This window comes from Ascaphus truei, chromosome 3, assembly GCF_040206685.1.
Source record: "Ascaphus truei isolate aAscTru1 chromosome 3, aAscTru1.hap1, whole genome shotgun sequence".
Lineage (NCBI taxonomy): Eukaryota > Metazoa > Chordata > Amphibia > Anura > Ascaphidae > Ascaphus > Ascaphus truei.
Genome location: NC_134485.1, coordinates 350726587 through 350752568, shown reverse-complemented (window position 1 = coordinate 350752568; position 25982 = coordinate 350726587). Strand labels below are relative to the sequence as shown.

Below are 25982 nucleotides of genomic sequence, written 5' to 3'. Positions count from 1 at the left end.
CTCCATCTCTTTCAGGATGTCCCCCACATCCTCCACATCCCTGGGAGCTATGAATCTGGAACGCTCCCGGAATGGAGTGGCATCGTTCAGTCGGATCGTGTATTGAGCATTCTTGCTGTAGCCCACCTCCATTTTCCTGGTGAAGAACACTTCCTTGCGCTCTGCCAGCTTGTTGCTTAGCCGTTTCTTCCACTCCAAAGGCAAGGACGAATCTCCGAAGTCAAACTGCAATCCAGGAGGGGCTTCCTGCACGGTAGCCGCGTTCACATGAGTTAGGGATTCTATTTGAGTAACCGCGTATATTCGACCCAGCGCTTCACCGACGTCAAACCGTATAGGGTGGGGTGAGATGTTCTGTATGGTCACCTTGAACTAACGAGGAAGTGAAGACTTCCACTCCTTCATTTCTGGCACCACCTTGAACCCTCTCTTGGCGTCCAATTCGGGCGTGGTCTCTAGTGAAAAGCACCAGTTGGCTTCATCGCGGCCTGGGTTGTTGGGTACGGCGGCCATGTGTCTTACTCCCCCTGGTGGAATCTCTGTCAACCCCCTCAAGGTTGAAGAATTGTCCACATTTTTCTTGGGCAGAGATTCTTTAACACTCCTCCTTGAATATTGGATGAATCCGCAGAGACGATATGGGTAATTCTCCGGTGTCTTGCAGATAGGCCCTGATCAGGGCTGGCACCACATCTGCGTTGGTCCCCAATATGATGGGGGAATTTGGATGTTCCCGGGGCTCTGCCATACCAAGGCTTCAACCTCCATGGGGTGGGTTTTGTTGGTGTTAAGCTGCGCTATATCCAACGGTACTTGAACAACACCATCAATGGGGTAGTCTTCGCTACTGAGGACCCAGAACTTCATTTTCTCTGTCGATTGAATAGGCAGATGCTTGAGGTGCAGATCATAAAATGGCCGGTAGATGATGGTCACTTGAGAACCCAGTGTCCAGCAATGCGGAACAGTAGATACCCTCCACTAGTACTCGCACTATGGCAACAGGTCCTACTCGATTGTAGGCATTCGATTTGGACTCCTTTTCGGGGTTAGGCGCAGGGGCACTATCCGAGGATATGGACGGCTGCTCCGCTGTTTGAACGGTGAAGACAAAACCCCCTGGGGTGGAGGGTCCTTGACTTTGGACAGTCTTTGGCAAAGTGACCTTCTCGGTCACAAGTATAGCAGCGGGTACCTCGGGTCACACCGGCACTAGGCGTAGTGACCGGTTTCCGGGGCACCCTGGACACGGAGACAGGCACCACTGAAGGAGAGTTATCCTTGGCACATTGTCTCATTATGCTTCTGGGCCATTGTTCTCTCCCTTGTGGGAGTCTTTATGTTTTTTGGGTGTGTGTAACCCTGTATAGGCCTCATGCCCTTTCACCAGGCCCAATAGCCCCTCAAGCATAGGAGGACTTCCTTGTAGCAAGTAACGCCGGATCATTATGGCTATATGATGGGTGGGTATAGATCCCCTTAAAAACTGTTTTCTGCAATATTCATCCACTTTAGAGGCTGCAGTTATATTGTGGGAACTTAGATTCCACAAAACTAACGGTATCCGTTGAATGAACTCTGACAGTTCTTCCCCTTCTTTCTGTCCAAGACAGTAGAACTTAGACCCGAGTTTGCTTTCGTCTTCTTCTAGGCCGTAGATCCGCGTCAATAAGTCTACTAACCTCTATGCCGTAACGTCTGTATTCTGGTCTTGGTGCATTCTCACCATCGTAGAGGCGGAGGGATTTTAGGTTTTCCATTATCCGCTGCCTCTTAACAGCTTGAGTGCAAGATCATTCCTCCAGTACTTCCAAGGTATAGTCCTTCCAGGCTTTGAATGTCTCTTCTCCGACTGGCATGGCAATACCCATGAAAAAGCTTTCAACTTACAGTAATGCTGTGTCTGAGATGACTCGCTTCTGTTTCCAGCCAACTGCTGTATGGCTTCTGCGAGCATCTGAACTCCATCAAGCGGCAGGAACTGTGACTGCTCTGACCAGATTGGTGGCTGCAACCGGACGCGGCACTGGATTCGCTCCTGCAGGGACTTCCTGGGGAAGGTGAACACATAACCATCAGAAACTCCTGCATGCCTGTGGCGAAACTAATGGACTCAACCTTCACGGGTATTTCTGGATAGATTACAGGGCACCCGCTATCTAGCGCTCCAGTTAAACGTAAGGTGTGCGGACCTCCTTCTTACGTTAAGTCATATCTGCCTGTAACGAGCACTGCGCACCATACCTTTCTGGGTCTATACGGTGGCTAGGATATGTGCGGCCTGTAGATCTGGGAACTGCCCCAGTACTATACAGAGGTCGTAAGAGGAGGTGTCGGCAGGGACTTGCCCTATGGTGAGCACCTGTTGGGGTGGTACGTAGCTTTTCAACGCCCATTCATAGACCTCCTGCCGGGACGGTAATGATATGATCAGCGACATAATTTGGATTGTACTAACTTTGGGAACCCCAGGGCTGAAATCTCACCAGTGCCTCCAAATTTAGCCCCCTTTCCCTATGCCTAAGTGAACTATGCAGGTAATTACGTGTGCTGCTGTACCTGTATGCTCACATGAGGCCTAAGACTCTGCTTCTCGGAGCCTGGGATGAGCTCTGTCTCCTTGCGTGCAGCGCCTCCACCTATGAGGGATCCCAGCGTTGGCGGGATAACCCCACACAAGAACCAATACAACAGTAGTAAGCAATACACAACACAATGTATATAACTAATCTTTACTGTACATACCACTAAACATAGATAACCTACAATATCAGGTACCAACAGTATAATGCAGTGACCACAAACACTGAGTGGTTCCCCCCCCCCCAAGTACTGAGGGTGCCATGGCACCAACAACCCATGGTGTCCGTCCCAGAAATCCCACCCAAATGTGAGGTAGCACTAACCCCTATAAATGTTGTTGCAAGTTGGGTACCTGGCTGCTTGGTACGGTGTGTTGGAGCAGGTCCCACGCAGCAGGGCCTCTAACACAATTCCCCTCTCTCCTAAGGGTCCCGATCCTCCTTGTGGGGTGAGCTACAGCCGGAGTGTCTCACCCAAGTGTTCTGGGATACTGCAGCCTGGTCCCAGGTTGCAGATCGCCACGTGGCCGTCCGCTACGGCGCAACAATAATAATAAGGCGAATGGTCCCTACATGTAGTCCCGCAGCTGCACAAGCGGATCCATTCTAGGATGGCCGCCACACTTCTGACTGCGCATGCGCGCCTAACAACATGGCCGCCCCCACACTCCCGATCGCACAGAGCTCAGGCGATAGCTGGGCAGATCCCCACATCGTAGGCAAGGTAGGGGACTCGGCGTCATCAGTATAATGGAGTTTTATTATTTTTGTGACACAGCAATTATTTTGAAGCTCAAATGTTAACCCCTTTCGTCCCAAGGGGGAAAGCAAAGGGGTAATAGAGCCTCTGACCTAAATACTTTTTGACCACTATTACAAACACCTGATGTTCTTTAACCACTGCACAAATACACTGATACACATACAATTCATGCACTCCGATTATCTTTTTGATACACATAATGTAAGCGTACACAGACACACACACACACACACACACATATATATATATATATATTTGAATTGGCTTGGTCCTATTGCATTGCATTACTTGGTCAATATGGACCTATGTCTTTAAATACAGGAGTGAGATTAGTTTAACAACTCAGATTATAACTGGTTATTATCAGGGGAAATGACTTTGCATATAGGCTTTGTTTTACAAATCAATGGATAAACTGGTGATAGTTATCATCTCCGATAAATTTGCTTGTCTTTTAATTTCACAAGATGTCATAAGCCTCAGATTTCTAGAAAATTCTGTATAGCTTCTCAAGAGTGTGTAATGCTAAAAGACAATTCGTGTGTGTTATTCTTTAAGGCAGGGGTGACCAACTCCAGTCCTCAAGGGCCACCCGAAGGTCCAATTTTCAGGATATTCCTGCTTCAGCACAGGTGGCTCAATCTTCGACTGAGTCCCTGATTGAGCCACCTGTGCTGAAGCAGGAATAAACCTGAAAACCTGACCTTTTGGTGGCCCTTAAGGACTGAAGTTGGCCCTGCTCTAAAGGTTCTTTTCTGGGTGGCACAATTATCTGCCTTGTTTGTTACCTTGGGGTGACCTTACAAACGTGCATAAACACACAACCAAGCCCTCTTCATGTTATCAAATTAACAGTGTTGAATCCTTCAATTAATACAGTATATCTCACAAAACATGGTTTACACCAGTCTCAAAAAAATCTAATTTTACCCATTGGACACTGAAGTTCCCCGTTAGAAGAGCCGGTGCAAAGGATCTAGCAGGGTTCATGGAACAGCCAGTGTAGTTTATCTAAAAGAATAATAAACTCTAGTCATATTTATTTTCATTCAAAAAAGTATATTGCTTTTAAAAAATAATCCCCCAAATATGTAATTTAACATTAAAACTGATTCCCTTCTTAAAAAAAAAAAAAAAAATGCCATTATGTTCGGATACCTACGCCAAGCAGATGTCCAACAGTGACAGAAAGACCAATGGACAAAGCTGGTGAACCAATATTTTCAGTTCTGCGGTCATCGGTGGATGCAAATATGCACAAAACCAGCTGAAGTGTTAGAAATATCTCAACAGTGAGGGCCTTTCCTGCTGTCGTGTTATTGAATAACTAAAAGAAGAAAAGGAAGAGAAACTGTCATATATTATATTGAATAATGTAACATTAGAATACTGTACTGCCCACGGGTACTCTCTCCCACTTAAAATAAAACACAGAAAAGAAGGGACATGTGAATTCAAATGCTATCTATTCAAATTCTGAATTAACCTCTATCATCTATCTATCTGTCCGTCCGTCTATCTACAGTATCTATCTAAATGTCTTGTATAGCGCATACAGAGAGTGGACTCTGATCAATTGCGCTTTTTAAAAACTCAGAAGGTGGAGCGAAGAATCAATTCTGGTCCCCTTTGCTTCAAGAGGTACCTGTAGAGCATAGCAATGCATTGCAGGCCCTTTCTTTTTCACTGCATAAAAAAGTGGGTTGGGTTCATGAAGCACGGAGCCCACAATTCACTTCCTGCCACCCAAAACCTTAACATACAAAATCATCTTCACCTACGTATGTCTGACACCCAGGATATTTAGCGTCTGCTTATTTCTGCTAATCCTCTCCATCCCACACGAAGCCTTCCTGCAGACACTGTGGCCTATGGACTAAAATCATATTTGATTTTTATTCGTGCATTAACATTTTAGTGCTAAAAAGTAGTACAAACCTTCATAAAATGTGTGCCATCATTTGCTGTTTTCAATGTTTTTTCATGACTTGCCTAATATTGAAAGCATGATTCATACAATTTAAATGAAAACATAATTATATGTATTTTTAAGGTATAACTAGTCTTAGTAAATGTAAATAAGGGTAACACTATTTATAGTAGTTATACTTTAAAAAAATACATTTTGGTAACCTATATAATTTAACAACCGTGCAACGTCAAAAACATTTTTGGTTGTTATACATAGCAACTTAATTCTACATTTTTTAGAGTTAAGGCCAAGTTTGACACACTTTCTACTTTTCTTTTTGTGCTCAGAAACATAATTTTGTAGTTCTGTAGATATCATTCACATATGTATGCCTACCGCAGTTCATTTCTGTCCACCCCAAAAATATAATTTTTGAAGCTTATGTTGCAGATAGAGACATTTTAAGGTTTTACAAAGCCACACACAGATGCAATTTCAAATTTTATCGACGAGTCAATTTTGCTACCCAAATCTTGCACATTTTGGCTTATGCCTGTATTGTTATTTTGTATATGCTTAAGTATATTACCTACAGTACTAGTACCTTAATTGAAATTGACAATGTTTTATTGATTCTTAGATAAATTCTTTTAATCAGTTTTTTTTTAGATTTTATTATTTCTTAAAATATGTGATATATTTTTTAAATATTTTTTGTATCAATTGAATATATTTGTTTATTTCAATTATATACAGTTAATTGATGGCTGTGGTGTCTTATTCACTCAGCACTCCTTACATTTTGAAGTGCACTATTTTCTTTCTTTTCATCTTTTTCACATTTTGTGTGCAAAAGTTAGTCATTTTTAAAAACAGCTGAAAATGCTTCCATTTTATGTGAGAGCACAAAATACACATCTACATACTGTAGATTAAATAGTATGCAAAACGGTGAAACAATTGGGCACTCCTATTCACCCCAAGTGTTTGGTGTTGATTATCAAGTGACATATATTTAAGTGATAGAAAATATATATTGTGGCTTTATAAATTATATATTGTGATAAGTGCACTGTGAAAAATGATGCAAATAAGATTGAAACTCCTTGCTCAACCCCTCTGTTAGGGACTGTCTTCCTCGATCCCAGCGGATTCAAGATATTTTCAAAAATACAGGGGCAGCATGGGAGAATAAAAAAAGAAACACAACTAAGTGCAGTTGTAAGTGTAAGGTGACATTACATTTGGTCTTGGCTCCTTTGTGATGCCTTCTTACAGTACATTGTGGCAGGTAATTAAAGGCACGTATCAACCTCTGGCAGTCTTGTTCTTTGGGAGTCAGGAAGTTGGAACCTCAGTGTGTAAAAGAAAAGGGGACCACTGCACAGATCAAAAATATTTTAACGTTATGTAGTGGTGTTCCCCTGGCCCCTCTCTGTGCCTCCGCTGCGGGGGGTGATCGCGGGCGCTGTCAGGGACGAGCGGCAGACCCGCCGGCACTTTAGGAAGGTGGGGGCTGAGCAGGAAGCGTTCCTGAGGATCCGCGGTGGCCCGATTGCGTAGGGCCCGCCATGTTGTGTCTAGCACATGCGCTGTACCATGCGCGACAGGAGGCACTGAGGAAGTTCGTGCATGCGCAGTGAATAGCGCACGAAGGCTGGCCAATAGAACAGAGCTTCTGAGCTGGGACTACAATTCCAAGCAGGGACATGTGATGCCAGGGAGCGAATAGGAGAGGAGGATTTTGCTGGCAGGCTGGAAAGGGAAGCAAGGGGAGAGGAGGTGTGTGTTGCAGGGGGTCAGTGACCCACTGCATAGGCCAGAGATTCCCCTTAGGCCCAGTGCAGGCCCTGAGTCACCACTAGCTTGTGGTACTGCAGGGAACAGCCGTAGATAGGGACAGCATACCCTTTACTGTACTAGCAGACAGGGACACTGTGCGGTCAGTGGTGTGGGATCAAGCTGCTGGAGTCAAGCAACTACTCGTGAGAGACTATGCTGGATTGGCGGATCCTTTGCGAAGTACAGTTACCGGCTGCTGAGCGGCCGGAAGGTATTATAATAAGTGCACCAACACCGGTACCTGCAGGCGCTGCTCCCGCCGTGGGGGAGGGTTCTTTGGGGACACTAGGTTGAGTGACCAAGGGACTGGTCCACTATATTGGACACGGTGTGGGGTGCACGCGGTGGTGGGAGAAGGGGACATTGCTCCAGTTGAAGTGTGGCAAGGCCACAGGTGTCTGATTGCTAAGTACCAGCTACTCATGCACTGTGTTATATGTGTTATATGTGTTATATGTGTGATAGGTTTTGCATTCACTTACTAGTAAAAGGTTACAATGTTGTTGCTTATTATCATTATTCTTGCCCAGGGGAATCTTACTTATTGGGGATCCTGGGTAAGTGGAGGCGCTGCCAAGTACATATTGTTACCCCAGGCTCCCAGTTAGCGGAGGCCCAGATCTCGCTGAGCCAGCAGGTATATACAGCATTAGTAGTCGTTCTATATCAGCAGGAAAGAGGGCTACATTTGGAGGCGCTGCTGAGATCTCAGACCTGGGGTGCCCTAATCAGTATCTAAATTGTGCTATCCCATTCTGCCATGTTTGTGCCCTCCCAGACCGAGGTGTGCAAGTGGGCCCAACAATACGAGATACCTCTAAATTGTGCCATTGCCGTTGGGCATGTCCCTGCCGCTACGTCCTTGGGCACCATAGTGGATCAAGTGAGAAAACTGCCGTCCCTGGTGACGGCCCGAGTTATGGACCATAAGTATGATGCTGACCAAACGTGGCGTAAAGTCCTATTGGCCACTGAACAGGAAATATGCCTAGAAGCCGTACCCCCTATACTAACCCTAGCTGAAGACCCCGAGATTCATGGGTCAATGGTCCATGTGGGCGTAGCTGCACCCCTGGCTATGTCCACGCCTCAGAGAGAAATTCCCGGGCCATCATCTGCAATAACGTATACTCCGTTCCGTACTCCAAAGAGCAGTCTAACCCCCACGTGGCCTGCTGCCACTGGTCTAGGAGTGTCCTTTACACCATCCACTATCCGGCCCTCCCTGAGTAGAAGCAATATGTCCAGGCTCGATTCAGGTAGCCCTTATGGGGGAAATATTACGCCTAATGACTTCAGTGTACCTGTGCTGGTAGAGGCCATACATCAATCTTCCCATTCGCATTAGTACAGGAAATTGAAGGCGTTCTCCGGAGACAAACTGACGCCCTTAGGAGAAGTGGGTTTGAGGAATGGATGGATCATGCTGAGCAAGTACTGACCGAATGGGCCTGCACTGATGCAGTGAGAAGGCAGTGAATTATTGAATGCCTGCGGCCGCCCGCCTCCCATATGGTGCATTGCTACAGAGATGACCATCCGGATGCGGACACACACGGAGTATTATATGCACTCACCAAAGCCTATGGAACACCGGTGGACTCGTTCTCCTTGATGGCCAAATTCCACGCACTTGCCCAGAAAGAGGGAGAAATAGTTTCTGACTTTCTTAGGCGCCTGCACCTGGATCTCTGGACTCTGGTAAAGAGGAAAGTTGTGCAGAAGGCTGATGCGATGGACTTCAAACCACGCAATTCCTGAGGGGACTCCTATCATTACATCCGGTAGCAGTAAGAGTCAGCGGCTGTCTAGTGCCGGGCCAGGCCTTGTCATTTGATGAACTTTTGGGCCAAGTACAGGCTCATGAAACCGTGCTGTTAGGTCGGGAGCTGAGCACCGTTAAGAAAGGCGGAATTACCTCCAAGGAAGTTAAGAAGGGAGAGGCTAGAGTGAAATCCACAGTGGAGGAGAGTCGAGAAAAGGAGGATCCTGAGGACTGTGAAGTTGACGGTGAGGACTCCACCTTAGAGAGAACAGTCCCTGCTCTTAGGAACCAGTCCGCTAGGAGTAATGACCAGTGTTTTCATTGTGGTAAGATGGGCCACATCTCTTCCTTTTGTCCCGTAAAAAGGAATATGGCGTCCAGGACTGCGAAATCCATGCTGTGCACCACATTGACCGCTGAAATGCCCCTGCGGCCGAAGGAGGTACTACCCCAGGGATTAATGAAGTGCTGGCATCGCCACTGATGGGCAGCCGCGTCGGACCGCTGGCCATCGTAAAGGTCGTTATTGAAGACATTTATGTGTCTGCGTTACTCGATACTGGTTCGCAAGTAACCATTGTATATCGACCCTTCTATGATCAGCACCTTCACCGGTTACCCCTACTGTCTGCGGACACTATGAGATTAAGAGGATTGAGCCATGAAGACTATCCTATTGATGGAGTGTTATGGGTGCATTTGGATATCCCACAGTTGAACTCTGGCAAGCATCATCCCATAGAGGTGGAAGCGTTAGTGTGCCCTGAACCCCAAGAACACCCCAGTGCCCCTATAATCATGGGAGCCAATACCGACATAGTACAGGCCGTGATCCGTATGTACTTACAGGAGGCGGGCGAACTACTGTTGATGGCGCTAGCAGCGTGCCCAACATTGCAAGATGAATGCTGTAGGATAGCTGCCGAAGAAGAGCATGGGGTCCTGTACAACATCGACGGATTGACGGCGATTCCCCCAGTGGGAGGAAAGATGATGACGACCACCTGTTGCTACCCAGAGAGGCGCAAGGCGGATCGACTATTCTCACTGGAGAGTACTGAAAATGATGACCAACAGCGCGGATATAAGCTGCTGGCCTCAGTGCAAGAATGGCCGTTTAAAATACCGAACAGAGTGCGGGTCTATGTAAAGAACCTTTCTCCCTATACCATGCCCATAGACTACGGGCAGCAGTTGGGCCGAATATATCCTGTCACTCCGGAAGAAAAGATGGAAGTTAGATCACAGGCAGCTACCGTTTCTGCTGTTTCTCAACTGGCGTTTGATTTCGGAGATTCCCCCATGACGGCGGAATGGAAAAAAAGATTGCAGACTAAGTTAGAAACCAGACGAGAGGTATTCTCTATCAGTGATATGGATGTGGGGTGTAGCCGCAGCGCTCAACATACCATACGGCTTAGCGATACGACTCCCTTCCGAGAACGATCCCCTTCCGAGAACGATCCCGTCGCATCGCCCAAGGGATGTGGAAGATGTGAGAAAACTGCTACAAGAAATGGAGGAGGCCGGCATTATCCGGGGATCGCGTAGCCCTTAAGCTTCGCCAATCGTGGTGGTGCGAAAGAAGAATGGGACGGTACGTCTATGTGTGGACTATAGAACCTTGAATAATCGTACTGTACCAGATCAGTATACCCTTGCGCGGATCGAAGATCTCTTGAATGCTCTGTCCGGGAATAAGTGTTCAGTGTGTTGGATCTAATGTCAGGGTACTATCAAGTGCCCATGAACGCTGAAGATCAAGAGAAGACAGCTTTCATTTGCCCGTTAGGGTTTTATCAGTTCACACGTATGCCTCAAGGAATATGTGGTGCACCAGCCACCTTTCAGCGTCTAATGGAAAAGACCATTGGAGATATGAATCCCAGGGAAGGCTTAGTGTATCTGGATGATTTTATAGTGTTCGGAAAGACGTTGGAGGAACATGAAAAAAGGCTGTTGAACCTGCTGGACCGACTCGGTACCGAAGGGCTCAAGCTGTCTATGGATAAATGTCGGTTCTGCCGCACCTCAGTGACTTATGTGGATCAGATTGTCTCGGCCGAAGGTATAGCTACAGACCCCGGAAAGATAGAAGCAGTGGTGAATTGGCCGTGGCCCAATAACGTAATATAATTACGCTCTTTCCTGGGGTTTTGCGGGTACTACCGAAGATTTGTGGAAGGCTATTCATGCAAAGCGAAGATCCTTAACAACCTTCTCAAAATCTACCCCGAGGACACGGGTCATAAAGCCACTTCCGCTCAAGCACCCTTCGGGGACAAGTAGACTCCTGCATGCGAGCAGGGGTTTCAGGGACTAAAGATGAACTTAACACAGGCTCCAGTACTGGCGTACGCAGATCCGGATCGACCGTATGTCCTGCATGTGGATGCTAGTTTCAACAGGTTAGGAGCGGTGCTGCACCAGAAATACGATACTGGACTTCGACCAGTGGCGTATGCCAGTCAAAGCCTGACGCCTAGTGAACAAAACTATCCGGCACATAAGTTGGAGTTTCTAGCCCTCAAATGGGCTATCGTGGATAAACTGCTAGACTACTTGTACGGCGTTTACTTTGAGGTACGGACTGATAATAACCCTATGACATACATCAACACCTATGCTAAGCTGAATGCTACCGGCCACCGTTGGCTAGCGGCACTTTCAAATTATCGATTCAACCTTAAATAAAAGCCGAGACCTATGAACATTGGTGCGGATGCCCTATCGCGACGACCAGGGCTAAATCCTACTCTGGACGAGGAGGTTTGGGAAGAAATTCCGGGACCCGGCATACAGGCTTTGTGCTCTGTAGCAGCGGTCATAGGTGACCAAGTAGCCTTTTCTGAATTGAGGATAGCAGATTCATTAGGGTGTCAACCAAAGGCTATTCCAAGGGCGTACCGCCATCCAGAAGGAATGAATATAACTCCGGACAAGATTATTACTTGGAAAGATTTGGTACAATATCAAATTCATGATCCAGTGGTAGGAATAGTACGGCAAGCTCTGCAACAAGATAACACTTCGGTGCTTAGACGAGCCCCTAAAGAAATGGTAGCCCTGCTCATGAAGGAAATGGACAAATTTGAGCTAGATAACTGTCTATTGTATAGGGTAGTACCGTATCACAACCATCCTGATAGACGGCAGTTATTTCTACCTAAGATCCTGCAACCCACAGTCCTCCGAGCATTACACAACGATCACGGCCATCTTGGTATTGACAAAACATTCGGGCTACTTTGTGATCGATTCTTTTGGCCAAAAATTAGAAAGTCTGTGGAGATACACTGTAGGCGGTGTACCCGCTGTATACAACGGAAAACACTACCCACCCGGGCTGCGCCCATGGCTCATTTGAAAAGCTCAGGACCTATGGATCTGGTGTGTATGGACTTCCTTTGCATCGAACCTGACACCCGAGGTATCGGAAATGTACTGGTGATCACAGACCACTACACCAGATATGCCCAAGCCTTTCCTACTAAAGACCAACGGGCTGTAACTGTAGCCAAAGTATTATGGGAGAAGTATTTCCTTCATTATGGACTACCAAATCGATTGCATTCGGATCAAGGCCGGGACTTTGAAAGTAACCTTATATGAGAATTGCTTAAGTTGCTGAATATCACCAAGTCTCGGATGACCCCTTATCACCCTGAGGGGGATGCTATGCCGGAACGGTTCAATAGAACACTGCTCGACATGCTGGGTACTCTGAAAGGCCAACAGAAGACTGAATGGAGTAAACATGTAGAGACCTTGGTGCATGCTTATAATTGTATCCGACATGAGTCTGCTGGATATACACCGTATTTTCTGATGTTTGGACGAGAACCACGGCTACCAGTAGATGTAAGCCTGCGAATATCTACTGATGGAGTACCCAACAGGATGCATTTCCAGTATATGCAAAGGTTACAAGATAGTTTGCAACAAGCATATAAATTGGCAGAGAAAGCTTCGGCTCAACTAAATGCGAATAATAAGAGACGTTATGATCACAAAGTACGGCATAAGGAAATTTATCCAGGGGATGATGTTCTGCTTCGAAACCCGGAAAGCATAAACTGGCCGATCGTTGGAGGGATGGTATATATGAAGTGGAGTCGCAGATGCCTGGCCTCCCGGTATACCGTATCAAAGACTCAGAAGGCCGGGTAAAGGTATGGCACAGAAATCATCTCCTTCCCATACCTCAAGTAGGAGATAAAGAGTTGGAAGTACCCACTGCTTCGCTAGATGGGGAGCCAGATGTTACAGAGGATGGTCCAGAGACTGTAGTTAATACCACCTCTGAGGACTCTATGGAGGGAACCTCTCAAAGGGGCCTTCCGACCGCTGGGGCATCTCCCGAAGGAGCTACGGGTAAAGGGCCCCTTGGTACAACGCCAGATAAGCTGACTCCAATGAGCCAGCCTTTAGACACACAGAGCCCATGCTATGTGCCTCAAAGAGACTGTATTGAAACATTGAGCCCCACAAGGGAAGAGGTTGAGGTGCAAAATGAGATTAGTTACTCTCCAGAAGGAGTAACTGAAGAACAGCTGCGTAGAAGCCAAAGAGTTGGTCAACCTCCCATGAGAATGACTTATGATCAATTCGGGGCACCCCATTATGAGGTTCAGCAGTGGCTCACCGTAAAATGAGATCTGTGATTAGAATGTTCAAAGAAATGTATAATCTCATGTAGAGTATAGAGTGATAAGTTATATTCCATACATGCATTTTTATTGTGTAAATATGTGTGACATTGGTTTACGTTCCCAAGCGGGAACGTTGGATTCTACCGGGGGAAGAATGTTGGGGTGTTCCCCTGGCCCCTCTCTGTACCTCCGCTGCAGGGGGTGATCGCGGGCACTGTCAGGGACAAGCGGCAGACCCGCCGGCACTTTAGGAAGGTGGGGGCTGAGCAGGGAGCGTTCCTGAGGATCCGCGGTGGCCCGATAGCATAGGGCGCACCATGTTGTGTCTAGCACATGCGCAGTACCATGCGCGACGGGAGGCACTGAGGAAGTTCGCGCATGCACAGTGCATAGCGCGCGAAGGCTGGCCAATAGAACAGAAGTTCTGAGCTGGGACTACAATTCTCATGAGCCTCAGCAGGGACATGTGATGCCAGGGAGCGAATAGGAGAGGAGGATTTTTCTGGCAGGCTGGAAAGGGAAGCAAGGGGAGAGGAGGTGTGTGTTGCAGGGGGTCAGTGACCCACTGCATAGGCCAGAGATTCCCCTTAGGCCCCAGTGCAGGCCCTGAGTCACCACTAGCTTGTGATACTGCAGGGAACAGCCATAGATAGGGACAGCATACCCTTTACTGTACTAGCAGACAGGGACACAGTATTCTTTCAGTGCTGCTGTGCGGTCAGTGGTGTGGGAGCAAGCTGCTGGAGACAAGCAACTACTCGTGAGAGACTACGGTGGATCGGCTGATCCTTTGCTGAGCGGCCGGAAGGTATTATAATAAGTGCACCAACACCGGTACCTGCAGGCGCTGATCCCGCCGTGGGGGAGGGTTCTTTGGGGACACTGGGTTGAGTGACCAAGGGACTGGTCCAGTACATTGGACATGGTGTGGGGTACACGCGGTGGTGGGAGAAGGGGACATTGCTCCAGTTGAAGTGTAGCAAGACCACAGGTGTCTGATTGCTAAGTACCAGCTACTCATGCACTGTGTTATATGTGTTATATGTGTGATAGGTTTTGCATTCACTTACTAGTAAAAGGTTACAATGTTGTTGCTTATTATCATTATTCTTGCCCAGGGGAATCTTACTTATTGGGGATCCTGGGTAAGTGGAGGCGCTGCCAAGTACATATTGTTACCCCAGGCTCCCAGTTAGCGGAGGCCCAGATCTCGCTGAGCCAGCAGGTATATACAGCATTAGTAGTCGTTCTATATCAGCAGGAAAGCGGGCTACAGTTATAAATTAAGAGAGTAAAAAAACGCATTCACGTGGCGTGCAATAATAAAATGCATGAAACACTACTGTGTGTAAAACAGTTGACTGTGTGATTATCTCACTGCCACCGCTCCATCTGACTTCTGTGGTGGTACCGGAAACCAGGTCCCCGCTGTGCTGTCTACTTTCTCAAGCTGTCGGCGTCTCCTCCATGCTCCCACAGCTGATTCTGGAATGTTACAGGCAGTGGATCTGTGCTGTAGGCGTCTGTGTCCGGATACGTCACTTCCAGTTTCTCCGCATCACATCCGGTTGCAGCCTACAGGGTGGATAACGCGTCTGATAGGACAGAGGGGCAAAGATTCTACGCGTTTCACTTTCCAAGAAGCTTCGTCAGCAGTGTCACACAGAGACGCTTGCAGCACAGATCCACTGCCTGTAACATTCCAGGATCAGCTATGGGAGCATGGAGGAGATGCCGACAGCTTGAAAAAGTGGACAACACAGCGGGGTCCTGATTTACGGTCCCACCACAGAAGTCAGACGGAGCGGTAGCGGTGACATAATCACGCAGTTAACTGTTTTACACACAATAGTATTACATGCATTTTATTATTGCACACCATGTGAGTGCATTTATTTACTCTCTTAATTTATTAAGTTAAAATATTTTTGATCTGCGCAGTGGTCCCCTTTTCTTTTACACACTGAGATTCCGACTTCCTGACTCCCAAAGAACTAGACTGCCAGAGGTTGAGACGTGCCTTTAATTACCTGCCACATTGTGAGTAGCCATCAAATAGGAGCCAAGACCAAATGGAAAGTCACCTTACACTTACAACTGCACTTAGTTGTGTTTCATAGATGGAATAGGCCTATTACAGTATATCACCATAATAATGTATCAGCCATAAATTATTCACAATCCAATATGTGATTACCATGGTAAGAGAAAGCTAATCTAAGGAATTAAAAAGAAATACAAAGTCAGTCGTTTTAATTTATTGTGTATTGGAACTTTTTTATATTTCAGATCTGATCAATTAGGAAAAAACAAACTTGGTGAAACAGACAGTAAACTTGTACAGATTAAGGAAAGTAGTACTACACGAACTCCCACAGCAGCTTCTCATAATGAATGAACGAAACTGCCACAAGGGACCCCAAATTAGGGACAGGTGGCTTAGGTTCTCTAGTAGAGGGGTGACCAACTCCATTCCTCAAGGACCAACAGGCAAGCTATTAGGGATATCCCTGCTTCAGCACAGGTGGCTCAATCAGTGGCTGAACCACCTGTGCTGAAGCAGGGATATACCGAGAAAACCTGACCTGTTCGTGGCTATTGAGGACTGGAGTTGGCCAATCCTGTTCTAGTATAACATCTATCTGGTTTCTTTTTAACGGCATACATTGCTGAAGGTATCAGCAAGGAAAACTTTACTTGATACCAAATAGGAAACCTCTGTGCTATTCGATCTACAGTAAATAAATAATGATAACGTCACTGTGAAGAAAATAGATAGCACCCATTAAACTGTGCTAAACTTCAATAGTGTCTCAGTCCTGAGATTAATGCAGAAAATAAAATAACACTGAAAGAACAATAAAGAGCAAAATGTACAGTGTCATTTATCAAAGTCTTCCAGCTTCAAAACCTGGTCAAAAAATAACAGATTTAAGAAAAAAATTCATGGTTGCTTTCAAGAAGAATGTATCTTTATTTATATAGCACCTTCTTTTTCTATGTGCGCTTCACAGCAGTAATACACGTGACATAATAATTTAACACATAATGGGAATAAACGCTTGAGACATAAAAATAACATAACATTAATTGGTTGGTTGGAAGAACGTACAGAGACAGTAGGGTGATGTTCTGGTAAGTGTGTCTGCAAAGGACAAAGGTCGATGTACAGTATGAGATGTATAGTATCAGCCACGGAGCTACTCATATGCTTCGTTAAGGAGGTGGGTTTTAAGATGGATCTTAAAGATGGATAGAGAGGAGCTATTCGGATATTGAGGGGAAGGGCATTCCAGAGGTGTGGGGCAGTCAGTGAGAAAGGTTTAAGGGAGGAGAGGGCTTTAGATACAAAAGGGGTAGACAGAAGACATAACAGCAGAACGCAGGAGTCGGGATGGTGTATAGCGAGAAATTAGAGCTGAGATGTTATGAGGGGCAGAAGAGCGTATATAGCCTTAAAAGAGCGGAGGAGTGATTCTTGCAGCAGCATTTAGGATAGATTGAAGTGGAGACAGGGCTGAGGCAGGAAGGCCGGAAAGGAGAAGGTTACAAGGTTATTAAAGATTTTCTGTTGCTGGTTTTCGTGCCTCTTTTACCCCAGTTTTGAAGCTGGGAAACTTTGAAAAATAACCATGAGAGTGAATATTACTATCTAATTTTATCCAACAATACAGGAATGTTACCAAACTCAGAGCTATGAAGCACGCTGTTATCAATAAGTAGCACAGCATGGCATAATGCATTATGTAAAATTGTAATTAACAACATTTGAATTTCTTTTTTTCTGCAGTAGCAGAACAGTGAACTGTAATTCATAGAATAACATGCCCCAATGTATTGCAGATGTGCCCAAAATATTATGTTTAATATATCATTATTCAGTAATATAAAAATAAAACATAGTTATAATTGCATTTATCCTTTATAAATATCAAAAAAATGTGTGTGGTGCTCTCAAGACAATACTTGAGCCAATTGAGTGAATAACAGGAAAACAACCCTTGAATGAATATATGTATATAGTGTCTCTAGGAATGTAGCCCGGTAATGACAATCCCACAGACCAGGTAGTAATTAAATGTCAATGACACCTGCAGGTGACCGGTAGAAGAAACATCCTATGACAAACTGTATTGTAATAAGGGCAAAATGGAACGAACTCACTTGGGAATCTTCATCCACCATAAGCAGTAAGTCCAGTTGGGTTCCAGTGTCCAGGGTTGAATGTGCATCCGTATGCGATACTCAGAATGTAGAACAGGGAAGAAAAACGAAGCACCAAGTCCAGCTGTAGAATAGCAATAACACCAACAGGGATACGTACCAAAAATAAGCTATTTAATAGGATCCAGGCAAAGTAACAAACACACCTACGCGTTTCGGACCTCTACAGTCCTTTATCAAGGTGAATACAACCATAAGTTATGGAGCGACATTTATACTCACTTAACAAGCATGTAGCCCAATCGCGGAGCATATCCGCATACGTCACGCGGGTCGCGTAGATGACCTCTGACCCGTGACGTATGGTCGCGTGGTTACGCTGCATAATGCGTGCCCTGGTAGTCGCGTCATGCGCGAAGGAGATGGGAGAATCACTGCACGCGCATGAACACATGCACCCGATGCTAGTGCCTCCCACTCCTTGAAAAAATAGCGCATGACGTCACTCCGTCACAGACATGTGACCAAAAAGGTCAAATGCTAAGCGTAGCTAGGCAACAGAGCCCAGTGCGTCCTGGAGCATGTTATACAAAACAAACACATCTTTAATAATTAACACATAAAAAATATATAAAAACACTCCTAATGAGGAAAAGCATAATAATGATAAAACCAATAAAGAAATAAATTAAAAACAATTAGAAGTAACCTATGATAACAGTGTTTCAAGATCCTCATAGTTAGGTTGTATGATATTGTAAGGGTATAGTGGAGACATCTTATAATAACAAATTGATATACATAAAGTGTAAGCTCCACAGCCCAGAGAGATAATGAAAACAGAGACCTTCTTTACAATGTCTACATAATGAATCTGACAATCTAATACATCTTAAGCATATAGTCTCTTTAATCATACACAGAAAATAGTGTCTACGCAAAGCTACGTATCAAACAGAAGAGTACCAATATCCCAATCTGAGTTTAATCCATAAGGGATACGTGTTTGTAAAGTGAATATCCAATATAGTTCTCTTCTGTTTAAGATACCTAGTCTATTGCCACCTCTGATCGGATTCAATATATGTTCAATACCCTGAACACACAAATTATCTGAGTCTCCCATGTTACAATGACTAAAATGTTGAGATACGGGATGACTCAAATCTTTTTTGATAATTAATCTCAGGTGCTCGAGTATACGGACTTTCAAGTGTCTTACAGTCCTACCAATGTACTGTTTACCGCAACCGCAACTTAACAAGTATACCACAAAATTGGTATCACAATTGATAAATGAATTCACATAATATTTTTTACCAGTTTTAAAAGAAACGAAATCTTTTTTGATATCCATATGTTTGCAAATTTTACATTTTGAGCATGCATAGTTACCCTTGGGTAATTTCTTGATCACTGATTTGTCTGAAGTGAACAAGCTGCCAGATACAAAGTTCGCAATGGTTTTAGCTTTGCTGAATACTATCTTAGGACCCTCATCGTATATATTTTTTAATAAAGGATCTGCTGCTAACACTCCCCAGTGTTTGTGAATGGATTCTCTAATGTTTTTAGATTGATTGTTATGTTGAGTAACAAAATATGGAAATTGGAAAGATTTTTTGTCTTTCTTACTTTGCACTCTTTTGAGCAAAACAGATCTATCCAAATTTCTCACCTCCCTGAGTGTTTTTTTGAGATCGTCTTTTGGATAACCTCTCGCTTCAAAACGCTCCATCAGCTCCTCGGATTGTTTTGCAAAGTCCTCATTATTTGTACAAATTCTTCTTAATCTAATGAGTTGGCTTTTTGGTATTCCTTTTAACAAGGATTTGGGGTGGCAGCTTGCAGCTCGCAAAAATGTGTTACGTGAATTTTCTTTGCGATACACCGTAGTGATAATTTGTTTGTGCATATTAACTGAAATAAATAAATCTAGAAAGTGAATATGGTGAGCATTGTGAGTGGAGGTGAATTTCAAATTAAATTCATTATTATTTAAATATTCTGTGAACAAAGAAAGAGAATGTGCATCCCCGTGCCAAATAAAAATAAGGTCGTCAATATAACGCCGGTAAAAAGTGATAAAGTGTCTATAGGGATTTCTTTCTCCAAACACGTGGACCGACTCCCACCATCCTAGGAATAAATTCGCATAGGACGGAGCAAAGCTGGTACCCATAGCGGTACCACGTGTTTGGAGATAAAAATCCCCATCAAACATAAAGTAATTATGTGTTAACAAAAATTGAATTGCATTAAGAATAAACGTGCTCTGTGCAGGTGAAAGTTCTGATTTTTGTAAATAAAATCTGACAGCTGCCAGCCCATGCTCATGTATTATCACTGTGTACAATGATGTGATGTCAAGACTAAGCCAAATAAAATTTGTTTCCCATGTGATGGAGTCGAGTTGTATCATGAGATCACCGCTGTCCTTGATATATGATGGTAGTGTTTGCACTATGGTCTGTAGGAAGTGATCAACATATTTGGATACACCATCTCCCAAAGATCCAATACTAGCGACTATTGGCCTCCCAGGTGGGGAGACCAATGTCTTGTGGATCTTTGGGAGATGGTGAAAAATGGGAATGATAGGATAAGGGCAAAATAAGTATTCAAGCTCTTTGTCATCAAGTGCGCCTAGAATGGCCCCCTCATCTAAGAGGTTTCTCAGTTCTTTAATGAATGTTGATGTGGGGTCTCCTCTGAGTGAGATGTACGATGAACTATCATTAAGTTGTCGAAGCGCTTCAGTTTTGTAATCTGATTTATTCAGCACAACGATAGCACCCCCTTTGTCGGCCCCCTTGATGACAAGAGAGTTATTGGCTTTTAATGCATTCATGGCCGATCTTTCGCCATGAGTGAGGTTGTCTGCTCTATATTGTAATGGTTTAATTGAAAATGTATAGCCCTTTGCTAACAGAGATAGATCTCGTTCAATGAGTTGCTCAAACGCCGTTAGGCAGGGCCCTTTCATATGTGACGGATAGAACATTGATTTTTTTCCTCAAACCTGAGGATCGTCTACCTAGAAAAGAGGAAGGTATATCATTTGTATCTCTATTTTCATCAACAAGATCTTTCATGTCTTGTACACAACACATCTCTTGAAAATTAAGGGACCCCTCTCCCTTCTGGCTATCGCAACTCAATGTATCATCAAAGACAGTATGCTCAATTGCATCATATGTATCAGTCTCTTTTTGATGGTAAAACCTTTTCAATGTAAGTTTGCGTATATACTTGTAGAGGTCAATAACAGTCTCAAACAATTTAAAGTCACTACATGGGGCGAACTTCAAACCCTTATCCAGGACAGATAGTTCATCCACACTGAGTTTGTGGTCTGAAAGGGTGATAATTCCTGTGTTTTCAATTAGCAGTTCTTTTTCCTCTTTTGGGGATTTTTTGGAGTTCCTTTTCTTTCCCCTCCTTGTGTGTCTGTAGTGACCCTGTTTTTTGACCCAAAGATGGTCCTGGATTCATATTCAGCCTCCCTCAGATGACTTGATGATTCTCCCCCTCTTCGTTCGCTATATCTATCAACCCCATAGTTTTGGCCACCATTATCTCTCTCATTAGATATCAGGGTTCTAGGTAAGGTCTCATAATCTGAACCCTCTGATTCTCCACTGGCTGAGTGTGAGAAGGAGATGTTCTTTTTTAGTATAGACTTTTTTTGTTGTGGATCCGTGGGTTTATTTGATTTGTGGGGTGTTGAGGAGTTAAAGTTCCTTTTGAAATTAGGGATTCTCTGCCAAACATAAATCTGGTTACGGGCATAATCTTGCTTATCCCTCTCAAATTTTAATTGCTTCTTAGCCATAAGCTCTTTTTCCATGCTCTTCGTATTATTGGATAGAACAAGATCTAAATTATCAAATCCATCCATGTCCTTATACTGATGTAAATTTTTTTGGAGAGAAACAATCTCTTCCTCTAACGAGGATTTCTCCTTACGCTTGGCTTTAATAATGAGGTCAATCAGGGTAAATGAGCAGATGTTTAATGCTTCCTTCCATTTGGTCTCAAACTCTTGGTTGATGAACCCAAACGTAGGTGATTTTTTTATATACGCAAACCTCTCAAAAAAACACTCAGGGAGGTGAGAAATTTGGATAGATCTGTTTTGCTCAAAAGAGTGCAAAGTAAGAAAGACAAAAAATCTTTCCAATTTCCATATTTTGTTACTCAACATAACAATCAATCTAAAAACATTAGAGAATCCATTCACAAACACTGGGGAGTGTTAGCAGCAGATCCTTTATTAAAAAATATATACGATGAGGGTCCTAAGATAGTATTCAGCAAAGCTAAAACCATTGCGAACTTTGTATCTGGCAGCTTGTTCACTTCAGACAAATCAGTGATCAAGAAATTACCCAAGGGTAACTATGCATGCTCAAAATGTAAAATTTGCAAACATATGGATATCAAAAAAGATTTCGTTTCTTTTAAAACTGGTAAAAAATATTATGTGAATTCATTTATCAATTGTGATACCAATTTTGCTTATACTTGTTAAGTTGCGGTTGCGGTAAACAGTACATTGGTAGGACTGTAAGACACTTGAAAGTCCGTATACTCGAGCACCTGAGATTAATTATCAAAAAAGATTTGAGTCATCCCGTATCTCAACATTTTAGTCATTGTAAAATGGGAGACTCAGATAATTTGTGTGTTCAGGGTATTGAACATATATTGAATCCGATCAGAGGTGGCAATAGACTAGGTATCTTAAACAGAAGAGAACTATATTGGATATTCACTTTACAAACACGTATCCCTTATGGATTAAACTCAGATTGGGATATTGGTACTCTTCTGTTTGATACGTAGCTTTGCGTAGACACTATTTTCTGTGTATGATTAAAGAGACTATATGCTTAAGATGTATTAGATTGTCAGATTCATTATGTAGACATTGTAAAGAAGGTCTCTGTTTTCATTATCTCTCTGGGCTGTGGAGCTTACACTTTATGTATATCAATTTGTTATTATAAGATGTCTCCACTATACCCTTACAATATCATACAACCTAACTATGAGGATCTTGAAACACTGTTATCATAGGTTACTTCTAATTGTTTTTAATTTATTTCTTTATTGGTTTTATCATTATTATGCTTTTCCTCATTAGGAGTGTTTTTATATATTTTTTTTGTTTATGTTAATAAAGATGTGTTTGTTTTGTATAACATGCTCCAGGACGCACTGGGCTCTGTTGCCTAGCTACGCTTAGCATTTGACCTTTTTGGTCACATGTCTGTGACGGAGTGACGTCATGCGCTATTTTTTCAAGGAGTGGGAGGCACTAGCATCGGGTGCATGTGTTCATGCGCGTGCAGTGATTCTCCCATCTCCTTCGCGCATGACGCGACTACCAGGGCACGCATTATGCAGCGTAACCACGCGACCATACGTCACGGGTCAGAGGTCATCTACGCGACCCGCGTGACGTATGCGGATATGCTCCGCGATTGGGCTACATGCTTGTTAAGTGAGTATAAATGTCGCTCCATAACTTATGGTTGTATTCACCTTGATAAAGGACTGTAGAGGTCCGAAACGCGTAGGTGTGTTTGTTACTTTGCCTGGATCCTATTAAATAGCTTATTTTTGGTACGTATCCCTGTTGGTGTTATTGCTATTCTACAGCTGGACTTGGTGCTTCGTTTTTCTTCCCTGCTCTACATCCTTTATAAATAGCATTTTTCCTCAATAATGTCACAATAGATTGGATACCATTACAACAGCCAAGTTTAATTACTAAATCAAAATAGATCAAATGTCCTGCTTCTAGAACTCTGACAACAATATAATGGGAGATCTATTAATCCCAAGCATACTACATTATGTAATGCTGGCATTCTTATCCTCCAAATCTTATGAGCGAAACTCAACTTTAAATACAATTAATAGTCAAAATGTAATTACATAAAAATTTTCAGTTTGGAAATGAGCAATAGTAATGTTTTATATTGCTATTATTACTTATCAATATTTTAAACGGTGCTGTACATAATCAAAAAGAACTGCTTACCCCATTTATTGATAAATTTCCTCTAACATTCAAAGGAGTCACCTCCTGCAGTATAGCTGCTCCAGACACTGCTCCTAGTAGCTGGGCACCCACGTAAAAAACTGCTCGCAGGAAAGAAATCTGAGAACCCACAAGAAATGCTACGGTCACAGCTGGATTGATGTGAGCACCGCTTATATGACCAACAGCCTGAACTAAGGTGCCTATCGCCAGTCCGAATGCTAGTGAAATCTGTAGGACACTGGGAGTTACCCCTGGCCAGTTCAGAGCTGAGCCTAGACCAAACAAGACAAATAAAAGGGTAGCAAAAAATTCAGCAAAAACAGCACGAGTAAAGGCTACAGAACGAAGTTCCCACATGTTGGATATTTGATGAGATCAAACACAGTGAACATGGACTGATGTTCTTTGCTTGGTATAACTGTTGCCTTTTGCTGCTGAAGCAAAAAGGATGTAGAATAAGCATTTCACCTATATATACTTGCTGGACATACTAATGTGCTTCATAAAAAAGGAGTGGCTGAAGAACGTGAGGTTTTAATTCATTGCATGTGAGTTGGGAATGATGAAGAAACTGTGGGAAAAACAAACACTAAGGCCCCTAATAATATCCTCTGCACGCAGTCATGGATGGCAGTATAGGAAGTTATCAGCAATCTCAAACACACCAATTAGCATTTTGAAGCATTTTTCAAAGGCATGCAATATCTGCCATTCTAAGCATAAATCTTGTTCTCTAACTTGTGTTGCAATATGTTCTAAATTAACCTTGCCCTTTTTCTGTTCTTACATACAGATGTAGATCCCGTTATTCTTAAAGCGAGCACGTTTTTATGGATGTGGGCCCAGATCCATAAAGCTCTGTTTTTAACTTAACAAGGATTTAACTTAAATTAATGCCACATTAAGTGCTTACAGTTATCCTAAACGCTCACTAACGCATAGTTACACTAAGTGCTGTTTTCAGCTGTAACAGGCCTTGTGTTAACTATCACATTTTCCCAGCTAGCTCAAACACCTACACCCACCACATCATGAATATATATTTATGCCTAAAAGAGTGCTAGTGAGCGTGGCAAATGTATACAACAAAGGACAGGGGTGCCCAATGCTACATCCAATTGACAAAACATATAAAGTAATAAGTATAAAGTTTAAATACTTGAATAATAATAGTAATTACTTGTTTTTTTAGTTAAACCCTTTGGCCCAAGCGTCGTACGCCTGCATACCAAACGTCAAGGTAAACCAAAAATGCAGGTCCTAACACTAAAACTGTGAACTCTTCCTGTTACCTATTATTATTCAAGTATTTCAACTTTATACTTATTACCATATATGTTTTGTCAATTTGATGTAGCATTGGGCACCGCTGTTTATGTTAACTATAGCAGATGCAATATGCAAAAGTGGTGTTCCACCTAACAACACATATCCACATATAGGCATTGTTTGAGGAGCAAGTGAGGGCGAGACTTTCTGCTACATATATCCCCTCAAACACATCTTTATAAAAAACATGGATAGATACCTGAGCACAAAAAATGGGCACCCCTGAGAAATATGGTAATAGGATATGCAAGTTACTCCTACTAACATACTTCACAGGTATCTCAGGTGAGCCTATTTATCTCTCTCTCCCTATATTTCAGTGTCTGGAGGGAGCAAACACCAACCTTAGGTAAGACAGGCTAAACCCAAGCTATGTTATTTGAAGTATTAGGTTGGGCAGTGAGGTGGCTTGAGTCTGTGCTGATGTCTCTGTTGTAGCAGATCATCTGAGTCTGACCATTGAGTGACTGAACCATGTATTACTGCTTATTACCAGTATAACATATCCAATAATGGTCTTATACGTTTGGGAAATAGATGTGTAGGGGCAAGAGGTGGACATAGCTTTGGTAGTGGTAGAGGTTGTCATGGATATGGTGGTAGTAGTTGTACAGTTAAATCAGTGAAAGGTGCTGCTACACACAGCAATAATCAGTAGAAGAACAAAGGCACTGAATTCCCACCCCAACTCACTCCCCCCACCCATCAGCCCGCCTAGACAAAAACCACATCTTTTAACAAGATTTAAAGTTAGAAGTCAGCCTAATACTGAAATCGAGAATGAGGAAGAGCAGATTGAGAATGATCAATTCTATTGAAAAGCCAGTACTGGAGATGGGCGAAACTGTCAAATCCGCTTCCTGAATTTACAGAGCTTTCCATTCAAAATCTATTCTGCGGTGTAAAATCCGTCAACGG

The 25982-nt window shown here is 43.5% G+C and overlaps 1 protein-coding gene across 2 annotated transcripts in view; it reads right to left on the bottom strand.

Annotated features, from left to right (window-relative positions):
• The window catches only part of LOC142490096 (aquaporin-2-like), a 52590-nt gene extending 28415 nt beyond the window's left edge, over nucleotides 1-24175 (bottom strand). Inside the window, exons 1-3 of one of the 2 annotated variants that reach the window (XM_075591893.1) lie at nucleotides 23733-24110; nucleotides 4508-4672; nucleotides 4276-4356 (exon numbers count right to left, since the gene is read on the bottom strand). In XM_075591893.1, the coding sequence (XP_075448008.1) occupies nucleotides 4276-4356; nucleotides 4508-4672; nucleotides 23733-24092 (606 nt within the window). In that variant the 5' untranslated portion in view covers nucleotides 24093-24110. Of the gene's footprint in view, nucleotides 1-4275; nucleotides 4357-4507; nucleotides 4673-23732 lie in introns of both variants that reach the window. The other variant, XM_075591892.1, reaches the window with a different exon arrangement.
• Between the last annotated feature and the right edge of the window lie 1807 nt (nucleotides 24176-25982).